Genomic DNA, 15,700 nt, shown 5'->3' with positions numbered 1-15,700 from the left:
AAATTCATTGATTCTCGCAGATAAAGCTGCACGAAATGCTGCGGAGTCGTATTTCCTTTCTTTTGCAGCTTTACGGCGGGCTTCGTTGAGGACATGGTAGCAGAATTCATTATCTGGAGTGGAATTGCTAGTAGCATCGGCGGTTGACATTATAATCTACGATTTCTTGATGTCGTCAGGCGGTTTTTGCTTGATATACTACTAATAGAGCATAGTATCTGGGTGTATAAAAATTTCGGCAGAGAAAGAGTGAGTGGAAGGCGAGATGTGCGTGGCCGGCACCTAGCTCTTAATGAGCCGCGTCTCGCGCGTCAAGGTCACGTGCGCGCGATCCACACCCGCCCAAACGATTGTCACCAGACGCTCTAGCAGAGACTGCACTTCGGTTTTTCGAAGTCCGACGCAGTCTCGCTCGGTTCCGTCCGAGCGCTGCTGATGCAGAGACTGCACTTCGGTTTTTCGAAGTCCGACGCAGTCTCGCTCGGTTCCGTCCGAGCGCTGCTGATGCAGATGGTTTACGAGACTACATTGCAGCGAGCAGCATGAGTGGGGCAGGTTTGTCATGGTCGAATCCTCCTTGGACTTGTGGAGATGTCGGTTAGCCAGAGGATGTTATGCCTTGTCCAAGTGAGTGGTTGTAGGGTAAGTAAGGAGCTCCATGAGAAGATTGACAGCTGAAGGAGCTCTCGAGACGGCAACGGCGGACGAGGACCGGCAGTGCTCCGTTTACGGCAGGCAGATCAACGGTGACATAAGCTGCCGGGTCCTAGGGTTAGGGCTATCGCGATATTAACATGACGTGACCCACGTCGTCGTCGTCTGGACCGAGCTGCGAGTTCAGAACTCGTTCTGACCCACGGACTAAGCTCCCGCCTTGGGCATGCGCGCACACCCGCCGCACTCAGTGCCTTTCGCTTCACCACCCAATGCGACTCTCCGCCTGCTTTGCGCCCTCTCTTCCTTCCCCATTCCTGTCGCCGTCTCATTCTCGTAGCTGCAGCCAATTTGCTCGGACTTTTACACACACTGCGCAGGGCATCGCCATCGCTTCCTACTCCCTACACCGTTCGCTGGGCCGCGGCGTCGATGATGTCGACGAAGAGACAGCGGGTGTCGTCTCTCCGGTCTTCGTCTGCTAGAAGCATAGAAACTTCGATGCTCGTCGCCTGGCGCGCTTCCGCGAGCGTCTTCTTCGCGCCGTCCAGGCGTGTCTGCAGGTTCTCGTCGCCGGACTTGCGCGTGTAGGCCTGCGAGACCTGTTGTGCAGCCGCCGGCGTCACGTAACCCGAGATCTGCGCAAGGTGCACGACCTCGATCTCGGGCGTTGCCTGTAATGGTATGTCAGAACTCTGGGCTTTGGGTAGAAGATGAAGGGGTTGCGTACGCGTAACATCCTGTCCATGCCGAGCTTCTTTCGCGACGCATTTGACCAGCGCGCTGGGTGAGCGGGAGTGCCGCTGCGCTGACTCCTGTGTGCACGCCGACGAGGTACACAAGAGTCTCAAAGACGTATGGTCCAATCTCTGCATGCCGTCGTCAGCCATGAACAGGTATCAACGGGTGGTCAAAACACACCCTCTAGCTGCAGCGTCTCGTACCAGTCCACCGCAGGGTCTAAAATTCCTCTGCAGACGACGTCCATTAGGGCAGTCGCCTTCAGCCTGACATAGTTCTCGAACGGGTTTCTGCCAAGCTTCGCCACGATCGCTAACTATGTCTGTGATATAGCATCAGTGTCGGCTGACCATCGACGTGTCAATGCACGTACTGTGTAATTATTCCTGTATCGAGATATCTGCACTCTCGGGCTCATTGGTCACACCCGGAACGACAATCATCGAGAGGTGGCCGAAGCAGAAGATATTTAATCATCCGCTGTGTCTTACGGCAATCGTTAGCGAGTTTCGTGCCACGCCAAGCAGATAACTTACAGAGCTTGACATGCCCAGCAATTCTACAGGATTCAGCTCATTGGTAGCGTTGTCGTTTGATACGCGCGCTCTTCGGTTCGAGTCTTTGGCAGTTCGTTGGATGCAAGGAAAACCAAGAACGCGTACACGGTGTCCAAAAACAATCTGGCGATCTTCGACACAAGTGTCTGCCGCACTGGATTCTATTTGAAAAGTCGAGACGCCGACGTCGCTGTGCTCGACGAATCGACACCGCCAGCGATCTTGAAGGCACCCGTGGCAATATGGCGTCGGAAGGGGCGCATTGGGACTGGGAAAAGTCGCATCCGGCTCTGCAGTCGACCCGCGCTAGTTCTCGAGGTGGTAGAAGATATTCGTATCTGCTAGAGCTAACTTAGCCGCCACTCGCACTGATGAAGCCCGGAAATTTGCCATACCTAGCCAACGAGCTCGAACACGCGTGCAAAAATCTTTATCTGATCGCGCGGGGTGCGTCCCGCCTCGAGGGCAGCGCAGAGGGAGATATGGGCAACCAGGTCACTACCGGTCGACCGGCGCATTCAACGCGGTACCGGTCCAGCGCGTACGGTAGTATCGTGCAGTCAGGGTGCCTCTCTGCGCGTCGGAGGAGCATGACGAGATAGACGCTAGCGGCGAACCCAAGTTGCAGTGGCCGAAATGCGGGGCGTGCCCGTGTGCACGGCTATGCGGAAGAGCGTCGATGCTCACTATGCCTAATTCAAGAGGCGAATCGAGGTGATATACGAGCAGGTTCTAGGGCTGGGCGCGGGCGACGCTTGAGGAGTTTGAGGCGGAGGACCGTCCGGGAGGACAAGAGAAGTGGAGCAAGTGCGCGTACCACTCAGATGCGACGATCTGCGACATCATCACCTTGGCTGCGACGCTTCAGTCGATCTGTATCCTCGCGAGCAAGCACCACGAACACGCCAAGTGGTACGAGGAGACACAGTCGCACGACTCGGCGACTGAACGCCGCCGCGTGCCGCGCGCACCTCCTGGATGGAGCCAAAGACGCGACAGCCGGCGTGTCCAGCCAGACATGAATACATCCAACGCACCTCCTGAATGAAGCCAGGATGCGACAGCCGGCGTATCCAGCCAGACACTGCCTATCACCGCCTGCCTCCCCCACCTCGCCGCGCCTTATGCCTCCTTGCGCCCCACTCTGTCGCTCATGCGGACAAAGTTGACTCAGCCCCGCCTCTCCTGAACACCGGCGTTAACCGGCGAGATGTGTCTGCACGACGACGACGATCCGATGCTGCTGCGCCTGCACGAGCGCATCTTGACATGTCGGACCGCGTCGACGTGTTGCGGAGCAAGCTCAGCGACACAGAGGACAACTTCCGGAAGTGGCTCGCCGAGAGACTGAGCACGCGTGTTACATCGTCATCGGTCAGTAAAGACTTTGTTTCTATTTTTTACTCATCCTGAGATTAATCTGATCGTACTCTACACTACGTACTTGATGTGAGATAATCTTTCACCCTCGGAATATCCCAGTCAATCAAGAACGGACAATGGATGGATTGGATGTGTCCATGATTTGAGCTTGGAAGCAGAGCAAAAGCAGAGTCACGGAAAAGCGCGAACTGCAGAGAAGAGGAATCGCACCGCCGGCGGATGCAATTGTTTGCGGGAGTTTCATTGATTACTCCCAGCGCCCGCAGCCGACGCTGTTATCCTTCTGAGCTTTGCTGTTGTCCACTCACTTTCCCTCGACCATTGTCTCTACCAATTGCTCATCCTTGAGTACTGAGTGAGTATATGAAATGGGTTACAAGACTCAGATCTGATGACTATTTTTGTCTTAGGAGTGCCCATGCTCGCCTTCTATGATGCCATCCTCGCATTCTTTCGAGGCGGACCCAATGACGACCCCTTCTCTCCTGAACGTTTCCTAGTGGAGGAGGACTTGTCAATCGTGAATGATGTAGTTAGAGAAGAAGATGTAGTGAAGAAGGTGTGCCTCTGTTTGCCTGTCGTTATTGAGAAAGCTGACTTTTACTGAGAAGATTAGTGTGCCTCTTGATGCCCCCTCCTTCCGTCTTGCACAGGTATGCTCACGGTTCTTCTTGATCTTAGAATTACATTGCTCACTGGTATATAAGTTGTCGTCGGCATTCACGCCGAATAAAGTTCACGCAGTACTTGGCATCATTTTACTGCTGGTCGTGCAACTCACAATTTCCATCCTGGCGGGCATCTTCCTCACTCCTCGCATTCCTTGCGCCCAACTACTACCATTTCTGAACAAATATTGCCCTCCTCCTCCTATCAGAGGGTCTTGCGACAATATATCGGTGTGCCCTTGCTCCTTTCTGTCCGCATTTGGGGAAGATGTCGAGGCCAGTAGCCCTAGCATTGGAGTGGATAAAGCTGTCCTTACCGGCAGCCCTGAAGAGTCTACTACGCTTTGCCTAACAAACCTTGCATCCGGCTCAAGTGGTGCACGTATATTGCACAAGCTCTGCAAGGTCGGTCCGCATAGGTCGTTAATGGCTAAGTTCCTGCGCTCTTCAGAATGCCGTCATGCGGACCGTGTGTTGAGCGACTCACTCGAACAACACACCTGTTGGCAGTTTGATGGCTCTGAAGCCCTCCTGCCTATCAGGCTAGTCGCTCACTCAACCATCTCCCATTTCTCGGTTAAGTCTTCAGGCTCGGGCAATGCCAGCAGTGCCCCGCGGGTGCTAGTATTATGGGGAGTCATAGACGGTGCACAGAAACAATATATTCCACAACAGTTGTCCAGCCTGCGTACCACGTTCATGGCTAGACTTCCAAGTGGATGGAAGACACCTGTTCTTCAAGTGTCACAAATTCGCCCCATACAAGCGCCTATTATATTCTTAGCACTCATAATCGCGCTAAACACGATCACGTGACCTACATGGTCACATGCATATCACGAGACCTAGATCATCATATAGATATGATGGGATCAGTAGATAAGATAACTACAAGTCCAGAACTCGTTCTAGACCAGTCACATGTCATGACAACATGAGTGATGTCACCTGGTGGATAGCTTAGCCTAATGGAGATACTCCAACGGTCATTATTTCTTGTATTACTAAACATAATGGTAGTGTATCAGTAACGAGTCACGAGTAGTCACATGAGCACTTAGTAATGTAGAGTACCATAGGTCCTACGTAGTGTCAGGGGTCTTAGATTACTTGTATATAAGGAGCGTCGTCTAAGGCTTAAGACCTCAGACTCAACAACTTCGTTGATTCTTAGTATCTGCATCTCTCTCTACTTACACCCCTCGACTTCAAGTCCTACTCTTCAAGTCTAACAGTAAGGTGAGTATAGGAGTTGTGATAGTTTGTTGAGTTTAGCTACTTGATCGTAAAGCAATGCTTTACGTTTCTTTTCTCTTTGTACAGACGGGCCGGGGCACCATTCCACGGATGACCGGCTGTGTCGGAGTCTGTCCAGACACGGACGATTGGGTGGAGTCGTCGACTCACTCGATCATACACGTTACTGTTGTTATGAACGGTAGTTGTATAATCTCGACCCGCTCAGAGACACATGCGCTCTGAGGTGCTGACATCTGGCACACGGGAAGGATATTGTCGGGCCGTAGACGTAAGCGGCAGTGTTGAAACGCTCACACGTGGAAACATGTGACTGAGGACACGGGCTTAACACCCCCGAATGATTGTCGCTCACTCAGTACTTGTCTTCGGACATGTGGACAGGGAAAGTCATGTGGACACTTTTCGTGTTCTGGACCAAAGAGCCTTCTAAAGGAAGGCTTTCCTCTCTGCTCTACGGGTGGAACCGTGGAGAGATTCCATGCTGCATTCCAGCGGCTACACCAGTGGTAGTGAGAGAAACTACCCTGACGTCGACACAAAGAGATCAGACTCATGTCCTTTTCTATTCTACTCACTCAGCACTTAAGTTGAAAGAAGTGCTGATCCTTTCACCTCTATAAGGATGTTGTCACCCAATGCGCAGTTCTGGTATGATACTTACGGCATCTTTCCGGGGAAACCCTCGGATTATAGAGAACCCAGGCAAACTGCCAAAAGAAGTTATCACAAGAAACCTCGTCCACCACCTCAGGTGAGTCCTAAAGCTGTTCCCAAAGGGAATAGGCAGAGGGCTGCTAAGACGATGGTTTTGATTAACTTGGGGTTCTTCTAGTATGCCCAAGTACACCAGCAAGAACTTCGTCGTCGCCAAGAACGAGTCTTCGGGCGTTCCTCTTTTGGAACGTATTCAGCTTTCTCCCGAAAACGAACAAAAATTCAAAAACATCGGAAAACCTACAAAACGGTACCAACCGTACGCCAACAAGCCCATCGCTCGCAAGCCACTAGCACTCGAACGTCGCCTCGAGTTACTTGACGAGGCGAAGGAAGAAGCCCAACGACGTCAGCAAGCTGCTGACGATCTACTCAAACAACGACGCGCGGAAGCCAAGAAAATTGGTACGCGTCGAGCTTATGATGACCTTGTACGCTCATGCCCGGATCTCTTCGCGTCCGAGGGGGAAAATTTCCTCCTATGGATAAAAGAGATCGAAGAGACTTCAGCGAGCCTAACAAAGCTCAAATTCATGAAGAAGGGGATCCTTCGCCGTTGCGAGGAACTCCTCCCCACTCTCGTCGCCGTAAATAAGCGGTTCTTCGCAACGCACGACCATTTGGTTGATGCGGAGGAGCTCGCCAAGGCAGGAAAAGGGTCACTTGCTGCCGAGCAGGTGCATGATTTGCTGAAGCTCTTAGACAGGCTTAGCTACATCAAGGAGGTCGTAGAAGACAAAGAGCTCGACATCGTCGAATGGGGCAATACAGAGTGGAGGCGGATCAGCGGGCTTTGCAGGCGGTTGAAAAAGGTACACACAGAAGGCACAGACTTTTATGACATTTGTAAAGCACTGTTAGACGGGAACTACACTATACCGGTGCGGTTTAAAGCTTACAGTAAAGAGACAGATGATTTCGTCTGGTACAATGGTGTATAAATAGTTTTTTCCTTTGTTAAAATATTACGACGAATGTTCTTTGCACAGAAACAACATCGAGAGTTTATCTTAAGTCTTGAAAACTTAACTGGTATCTAATAAATAAACCAGAATATCTCTCCACAACACTCCGACTCCAGTTCAGTTCCGCGCACCTTCTCGCGCACCGTCTTGGGCCGCTCATGTACCCGAAGTACGACACTGGATCCCGTCCTTGCCATCGGCAATGGCCCCAGGAAACGAAAGTGATTTCCAAAGGGCTTTAGTTCAAAATGACGTAAACCTGGCCACCACTACGTTAGGCACAGGAGACGGCTTCAGAGTTCTTAGGAACTTAGCCGACTACACGTTCACACACGCGCAAAACACTATGCATTCCACCCTAAACTCGGTAGTACAATATGTGAACTACGAAGGAATGCAGTTAGACCAAACTCTGTCTGACATGCACAACGAGTTTACCAGCCTAAAAGATGAAAGTATTATGGCAATAGATACCGTCACCCGAATAAATACGGTTGTTGATACTTTGTCCAAACAAAATATGGATTATCTTGTGCGCATACAAGCACTAGAAAGACAATTAAAGGACTTGCCACAGAATACCGGAAATAATACGAGAAATGTCAAAATGCCAGAACCACCACTTTTCCAAGGAACGGAGAGTAAAATCACGTTGGATCAGTGGTTGGATCAAATTGCGCTGTACACAGCAGCCAATGGTGTCGTCACGGATCATCAAAGGATATTAATGGCCTTATCGAGAGTTCGAGCTCCAGCATCGGACTACTTGGCCGACTATTTCCAAAATATGCGTGAAAACAAAGGGCTAGGCACTTGGACAAACTTTGTCACAAATATCTCAAATATTTACGGACAAAAGGATCAAAAGGCTGGCGCCAGGGATGAAATAGACGCAATGTGGAAGAATACTTCACTCATCAAGAGTGACTTCCTCAAGTTTGCGGAACAATACAAGACACTAGCTCGACTAGTGGACTATCAAGATAGCTTGCACATTGAGAAGATCGAAGCGATACTTCCCAAAGAGTTAGTACAGGCTACCATTGAAAGACGTCTCAATAACAATTTGCCAACAACTTGGGACAAATATATCCAACACATGGCTAATATCTGGCGTGCTTTGCATGCAGATAAAATTAAAGAGTCAGTATTTGGAGGCAAGAAAACCTCGGATCCTAATGCCATGGAGGTGGATACCGCCGAACGTGCTAAAGGGAAAGCCAAGCAACAGGCGAATTTGCAGCAGACAGTTAAAAATACTGTCAACATTGTGCCAAGGATAATAAATCTAAGGCAAAAACACACAATACTGCGGATTGCTGGCTAAAAAACCCAGAAAAAGCACCAAAACGCACGGCAAAAACAGGATCACAGCAGACTACAGGAACTACGGCACCAAAGCCGAGTACTCAGACTGCGAGTAATAGACAAGCCAATCAAGGGCGGGGACATAACCAAGACCGATACCGTCAAATGCAAGTTCGCATGATGCAACTTATGACGGACCTCAACCAGTTGTCAGTGGATGAACCTCCATCAATCAAAGTGGCAACTACTGCGAGTATCGTTGAAATCGAAGAACCCGTCGCTTCGTCATCGAAGGTCACCTTGGACGATGAAACCAAGGCAAGGTTAGGCGCCAGTAAAAAACCCTGGCAGTCATATTACGAAAACAACGAGGATTTTCCAAACGCGCTCTAGAAGTCTGCGCTCTAGAGTTAAAGGATAATGATACCCATGTCGAACTAGCCCAGGAGGCTTGTACAGTAGCAAAGGATTCTTGTGTATTTAATACTGCTCAAAACAAGAAAAGGTCATTTAAAATTCCTATTGCACTGTGGGTATACGGCAAAAGACGCAGACCAATGCTCTAGTAGATTCAGGGGCCACAACAAATTTCATCGACAAACGGTTTGTTGAAACCAATCATCTGATCTTAAATAAGCTGGCAATCCCATTTAAAGTAATAAATGCGGATGGAACTCCTAATACGAATGGGCAAATAACACATTATGTTAAAGCCTACATGGTTGTAGGAGACCATGGAACCACGCACTACTTTTATGTCACCGACCTCGGCGATAAAGAAGTGATTATAGGTTACACGTATCTTGTCTCTCATAATCCCAATATAGATTGGAAAAGAGGACAATGGAAGTTCACCAGATGCCCTGAAACTTGTACCAACAAGAGAGTAAAACGAAGAGATTGCGAACTTGACATAAGCGAGTCTACACCGGAATTACCATGGGAAGCAGATCTGGACATTTTAGGAGCTGCAGACACGGATGTACCACATATAAACTGGATTGATTTGGAATCACCAGTTGACTGTTCACAAGCAGAAGTTATCGCGAATCTCCTAGACAAACCATTTGTCGGAGAATCTGAAGAAGATTTGGAAGACAAAGACACGAAGGACTGGAAATCTAAGGTTCCAGACTGGGTACATGATTATGATACCGTCTTCAGTAAGGTCAAATCAGAGCGCATGCTGGAACGTAAAGAATACGATCATGCAATTGATTTAGTGAAGGATGCTCCCCTTCCTAAACTGGCTAAAATCTATCCCTTGTCCGTCAATGAGCAAAGCTCTCTGAATATTTGGATCCAAGAGGAACTCCGTAAAGGATACATAGTACCATCGAAAAGTCCTATTGCAGCACCTTTCTTCTTTGTAAAGAAACACGACGGATCGTTGCGACCAGTAATGGATTACCAAAATCTGAATGCAGTCACAGTCAGAAATCGTTATTCTATTCCACGTATATCAGACCTAATAGATGCCTTGAGTAATGCTTCGATATTTACGAAGATTGACTTAAGATGGGGTTACAATAACGTGCAAATAAAGAAAGGAGACGAATGGAAGACAGCGTTCATTACAAAGCGTGGACTCTTTGAGGCCACAGTAATGTACTTCGGATTTTCCAATGCACCAGCAACTTTCCAATCCATGATGAATAATATCTTGGGCGACTTGATTCGTCAAGGAAAAGTCATGGTATATCTCGACGACATTCTCATATTTGGGAATGATAAAGACAAACATCGATGTCTCGTACAAGAAGTGTTGCGACAATTACAAGAGAATGATTTATTCGCTAAAGCAGAGAAATGTTTCTTTGAACGCGAATCCATTGATTATCTTGGAATGATCATATCTCACAAGTCAGTAAAAATGGACCCTAAAAAAGTATCTGGAGTTCTCGAGTGGCCACAACCCAAGAAAGTCAAACAAGTACAGGCTTTCCTAGGTTTTGCGAACTTTTATCGCAGGTTTATCAAAGACTTTGCGAAAATTAGCAAGCCGCTTACGGAACTTACCAAGAAAGATCAACCATGGGTTTGGAGTGAAGTACAAGAAACAGCCTTTCAAACATTAAAACAAGCGTTTACTTCAGCTCCAATTCTAAGAATTCCGGATGATAAAAATCCATTCAAATTATCTACCAATGCTAGTGACTTCGCTATCGGGTCAGTCTTATCTCAACTAGACCCTGAAGAAAAACTATGGCATCCAGTCGCATTCCACTCTAAGTCACTCAGTGTTCATGAACGGAACTATGAGATTTATGACAAAGAACTATTAGCTATAATAAGAGCATTAGAGGAATATCGACACTATTTGGAAGGACATCCGGAACAATTCGAAGTTTGGACGGATCATGCAAATCTGCAATACTTCCGTACCGCCCAAAAGTTGACAAGACGACAAGCGCGATGGGCTCTATATCTCACGCAATTTAACTATAAGCTACAACATAAACCAGGCAAAACAATGCAGGCCGAAGATCCTCTGTCCAGGAGACCAGATCATGAGGAGGGGGTAAATCTAGATAATGAGGACAAAATTCTGCTTAAACCAGAAGTTTTCACCAACTTCATGCAGACTTGTGCACTAGATCACCTTCATGCTGGCCTAATAGATGATGATTCTATACTCAGGAAGGTCAAGGAAGCACTGTTAGACGATGAAATGACGAAAGACTATAAGCAATTACTGAAATCTGGACCAAAAGAGTTTGGTAAAGAATTGCAAGATTGGAATTTCGAGAATGGACTACTCCTTCATCGAGGAAAAATCTACATCTCAAAGTCTAAAGACAAAAGTCTAAGAAGACAAATAGTCCAAATGCATCACGATCATATATCGGCAGGACATCCTGGTCGATGGAAGACATACGAACTTGTGTCGCGAAACTATTGGTGGCCAAGCATGTCTATATTCTGTAAAAATTATGTGTCAGGTTGTGAGACTTGTCAACAAATGAAAAATCGTCCACAACGACCTTTTGGCCCATTACAACCGAACCCCATACCAGCAGGGCCTTGGGAAATTATCACAGTCGATCTAATCACTCAGTTACCAGAATCTGAAGGTTACAATGCTATATGCGTTGTAGTAGACAGATTAACCAAGAGAGCACACTTTTATGCAATCACAAATGAGTTCTCAGCAAAGGATTTAGCAGAAGTCTTATATGACAGGGTTTACCTGTTACACGGTTTACCTCTGCAAATCATATCTGATAGAGGAACTCAGTTTGCCGCGGAACTTTTCCGTGAATGGTGCAAAAGACTTGGAATTAAATCATCAATGTCTACTGCGTATCATCCTCAAACGGATGGTCAAACCGAAAGAGTAAATCAATCTCTGGAACAATATCTGAGATGTTATGTGAACTTCAACTTAGACAACTGGTCACAGTTGCTAAGCACAGCAGAGTTCGCATACAATAACCTAGCTCACGAAGGAACGAAACATTCGCCCTTCTATCTAGAGTATGGACGACACCCAAGGATGGGACCTACACTAGTCAAAGATTCAGGAAACGAAGATCTGAATGACATATTACAGAAAAGACATGAGGCGCAAGAACAAGCCAAAGCTGCGCTTCAATTAGCTGCCGAACGAATGAAGTGGTATTATGACCTACAAAAACAAGTCGTACCATTTAAAGTTGGCGATAAAGCTATGCTTGACATGCGAGATTACCGGACTACACAACGCACGTTAACTCCACGTTATGCGGGACCGTTCGAAATTATAGAACGGATCATGCCTGTGACGTTTAAATTGAAAATGCCTAGTCAATACAGGGCAATTCATCCGGTTTTCCACGCAAGCAAGTTAGCCACCTACACTGAACCCATGCCGGGACAAAAGAAATCAGCTCCAGCACCAATTATAAAAGGTGGTCACGAAGAATTCAAAGTTGAAAAAATACTCCAACATTGTGTTCGTAATCGTAAAACGTACTTTTTGGTGAAATGGAAGGGTGAAAGTGAACAAGACGCCACATGGAAACCAGCAGAACACCTGAAACATGCTAAACGAATAGTCAATTCCTATTGGAATGACCCGTATGAAGCACGAATAATGGACACGCTGTCTATTCAGGAAATGGCAGTCTATCAAAGAGACTCCACTCTGCTTGTCAAACTACAACCAGGGGCAAAATTGCCAACTCGAGGTTCAGAAGAAGCCGCAGGCTTGGACCTATATGCTCTGAACAATGCCATAATACAACCAGGCCAACGTCAACTCATACCAACTGGAGTGCAACTACAACTACCAGTTGGCACATATGGACGTATCGCACCCCGAAGTGGCCTTTCAGTTAAAGGACTAGACATAGCAGCGGGCGTTATTGATAGAGACTACACTGGCGAGATACGAGTTTTACTCGTAAACAACAGTGACATCGCCTTTGAAGTAAAATCAAATGACCGTATTGCACAGTTAATAGTCGAACGGATAGCCCAGGTCGATATTGAAGTAGTAGGTTTTATTGATGAAACCACTAGAGGAAACAAAGGTTTTGGTTCAACGGGCAAATAACTCCTCTCCACGGAGCTCGAGTCTTAAGGCGGGGGTACTGTCACAAATTCGCCCCATACAAGCGCCTATTATATTCTTAGCGCTCATAATCGCGCTAAACACGATCACGTGACCTACATGGTCACATGCATATCACGAGACCTAGATCATCATATAGATATGATGGGATCAGTAGATAAGATAACTACAAGTCCAGAACTCGTTCTAGACCAGTCACATGTCATGACAACATGAGTGATGTCACCTGGTGGATAGCTTAGCCTAATGGAGATACTCCAACGGTCATTATTCCTCGTATTACTAAACATAATGGTAGTGTATTAGTAACGAGTCACGAGTAGTCACATGAGCACTTAGTAATGTAGAGTACCATAGGTCCTACGTAGTGTCAGGGGTCTTAGATTACTTGTATATAAGGAGCGTCATCTGAGGCTTAAGACCTCAGACTCAACAACTTCGTTGATTCTTAGTATCTGCATCTCTCTCTACTTACACCCCTCGACTTCAAGTCCTACTCTTCAAGTCTAACAGTAAGGTGAGTATAGGAGTTGTGATATCAAGACTACTTCATTGTGCTGCTCGCATACGTTCCGCACGCCGACCACACCGCTGAGACGCTGTATGGGACTTTCCCGGAGTTACATGGTATATCAGCGGGGTTTGGGGCGGTTTTAGTGCAGATCGATGGCAACTGGGGAGGTCGCCAGACGTGCTTGTGTCACATCGGCATCTATGGCATGGTCAATGAGGGACCCGCTGCCGTTGCTGTAATTCCATAGAATCTTCCCCGGGCCCGCAGTAATGCAGACAGAAAGCGTTGGAATATCTCTGCAAAAAGGCAGCACAGCTAGGTAGATGAATAGAATTCTGTTAAAATTTAGAGAAAAGGTCTACCGGTGGGCTGAAAATCAATAATACGCATGTAGCAGACAGGCGCATGCTGGCGCGTGGCGGGGCAGGTCTGACGGTCCTGAGCACTATTAACGGCACTGAGAGGATGCGCGGGCCGGCATCTGAGGGGCGCAGTCGTGTGAGCTGACTCTAGACGCCCTGAGTGCCCTGACGCAGATCTGACGCGACCTGACAAACCTTCGTCAGAGTGTTTCGGGGCCCGGGCGGTTTTCTGATGGCCTTCAGGCCACAAATGCGACCACAGAATTCCTTCTGGCAGGCTGTGCCTTCGAAATGCCATCGTACAGATGCTGAGCAAGCGTATACCAGGTCTTCGACAACGGCACCTTTGACGAAAGTGGCACGTTCCTCATCACCGACTGGCTCGCACACACCCCGAAGGAAGTCATCGCCAAGAACTTCCAGGCGCCCATCTCCGTCTTCAACGAGCTTCCGGGCGAGGAGCTCTACATCTTCCCTGCGGGTACGCGGATCTTTCCCCCATCTAAGGACCTGCTTAGACTGAACTCGCCAAACCAGCGTCCCCGGGCACCGACTTGGACGCGCCGGTGAGCCCGTATGGCACCGTGCTGAGCTCATACACGTTCGCGATGTCCCAGACGCCAGCGACTGAACTCTCGAGAGGATCTGTCAAGATTGTGGCCTCGCATGTGTTCGGTATCTCGAAGACGACGGCTGTTGCAGAGGTGGCGGTCAACCCTGGCGGGATGCGCGAGCTGCACTGGCATCCGACCCAGGACGAATGGACGTATTTCTTGTGAGTCGCCTGGTTACATATATTGCTGGTGCGCTCTTTGCTAAAGAAGTGTAATCAGGGAGGGAAATGCGCGTGTCACAGTGTTTGCATCCGAGGGCAATGCGGGGACGTTCAACTTCCAGGGAGGTGACACCGGTACGCGTTTATTGCAAGAAAACGCAAGCAAAAAGCTAATTAGAAGTTGAAACCAGGCCATATTCCCGTAGCGCACGGACACTACGTCGAGAATATCGAAAACACGATGCCCCGCTTCCTCGGGTCTTCAAGACCGCGACCTTCCAGGATGTCAGCCTGACTCAGGTACGGAGTCCGCTTCCTCGAGCGCGCGTTGATAGGAATATGCTCTGAGATTCTGTATTTGTAGTGGCTCGCCCTCACACCCCCCGCGATGATCGAGGTGATGCTTAACATCAAGGCCGAGAATCTCAAAAACTTCAGCAAGACCAACCCTATCGTCGTCGGTCCCGCTCCGGTCAACGACACCGCAAATGGCACCACGGTTGCCTGAGTGTTTGCTTTACGCTCGATTGCCATGGATTGAATGGCGATGCTTATTGCTGACTTCGCTCGGCGTGATGCCGCAGTCGTACCTTTCAAACGTGCTGTATGTCACATATGGCTGTGTATCATCTTCTAGTGTACTGTGTAGCTTGTACTGTAAATTGCTAATGATAAACCGGTACTATCCACTCGCTCCACTCTAACTGCACATCAAGAGCGAGATTACAGCAGCTCGAACCAACAAGCGTGAGTCTCGAAAATGCAGGCCCAGGCTGTTTAGCGTCTACTATTTCGACGCTATAGTCGCGATCACGTGCATATTGCGTTATCAATCCAGGAATACATGAACAAGCGCGCCTATAACGTCTTGACTCTGCGCCGGCGGTCGACCTCGACATCCTGTTAAATATCCCATCATCTAGAAACAGCTTGCCTTCGATATTCCGTTGACTTTTTTTTGGATAATTATGGAGTAATTTTTCCCCCGGCATAGTTCGATGTCGCTGACAGACATCTCCGCAACTCCTTCGAGTTCATGTCTTCCAGCACACCGGTATGGAAGCACATAATGCTCCAAATGCTTCCCCTGCGCCGTCGCCCACTTTTTGGACGAGCACATCGGCAAGTGCCACCTGCTGGCGAAGTACATCGGCAAGGACGCAAGGACGGCATTTTTAGCGGTGTCTTCGGCCACTCGAATGCTGTTCACAATGTGGGCACGGGCTCCTCCCCTCTCCCACAAT

The 15,700-nt window shown here is 48.4% G+C and overlaps 1 protein-coding gene across 1 annotated transcript; it reads left to right on the top strand.

Annotated features, from left to right (window-relative positions):
- The first annotated feature begins 1,460 nt into the window (after window positions 1–1,460).
- PHACADRAFT_208177 (uncharacterized protein) lies at window positions 1,461–15,186 on the top strand. Its single transcript, XM_007394786.1, has 11 exons — window positions 1,461–2,627; window positions 2,689–2,956; window positions 3,007–3,330; window positions 3,746–3,894; window positions 3,947–3,988; window positions 6,106–6,789; window positions 14,009–14,162; window positions 14,219–14,456; window positions 14,515–14,591; window positions 14,638–14,756; window positions 14,821–15,186. Exons 1-11 carry the CDS (start codon window positions 2,589–2,591, stop codon window positions 14,962–14,964), a joined length of 2,238 nt encoding a protein of 745 aa, XP_007394848.1. The 5' UTR covers window positions 1,461–2,588; the 3' UTR covers window positions 14,965–15,186.
- Window positions 15,187–15,700: the final 514 nt, after the last annotated feature.

This window comes from Phanerochaete carnosa (assembly GCF_000300595.1).
Source record: "Phanerochaete carnosa HHB-10118-sp unplaced genomic scaffold PHACAscaffold_4, whole genome shotgun sequence".
Taxonomy (NCBI): Eukaryota; Fungi; Basidiomycota; class Agaricomycetes; order Polyporales; family Phanerochaetaceae; genus Phanerochaete; species Phanerochaete carnosa.
Note: the sequence above shows the minus strand (reverse complement) of the source record. Positions and strands in the feature narration are given on the sequence as shown.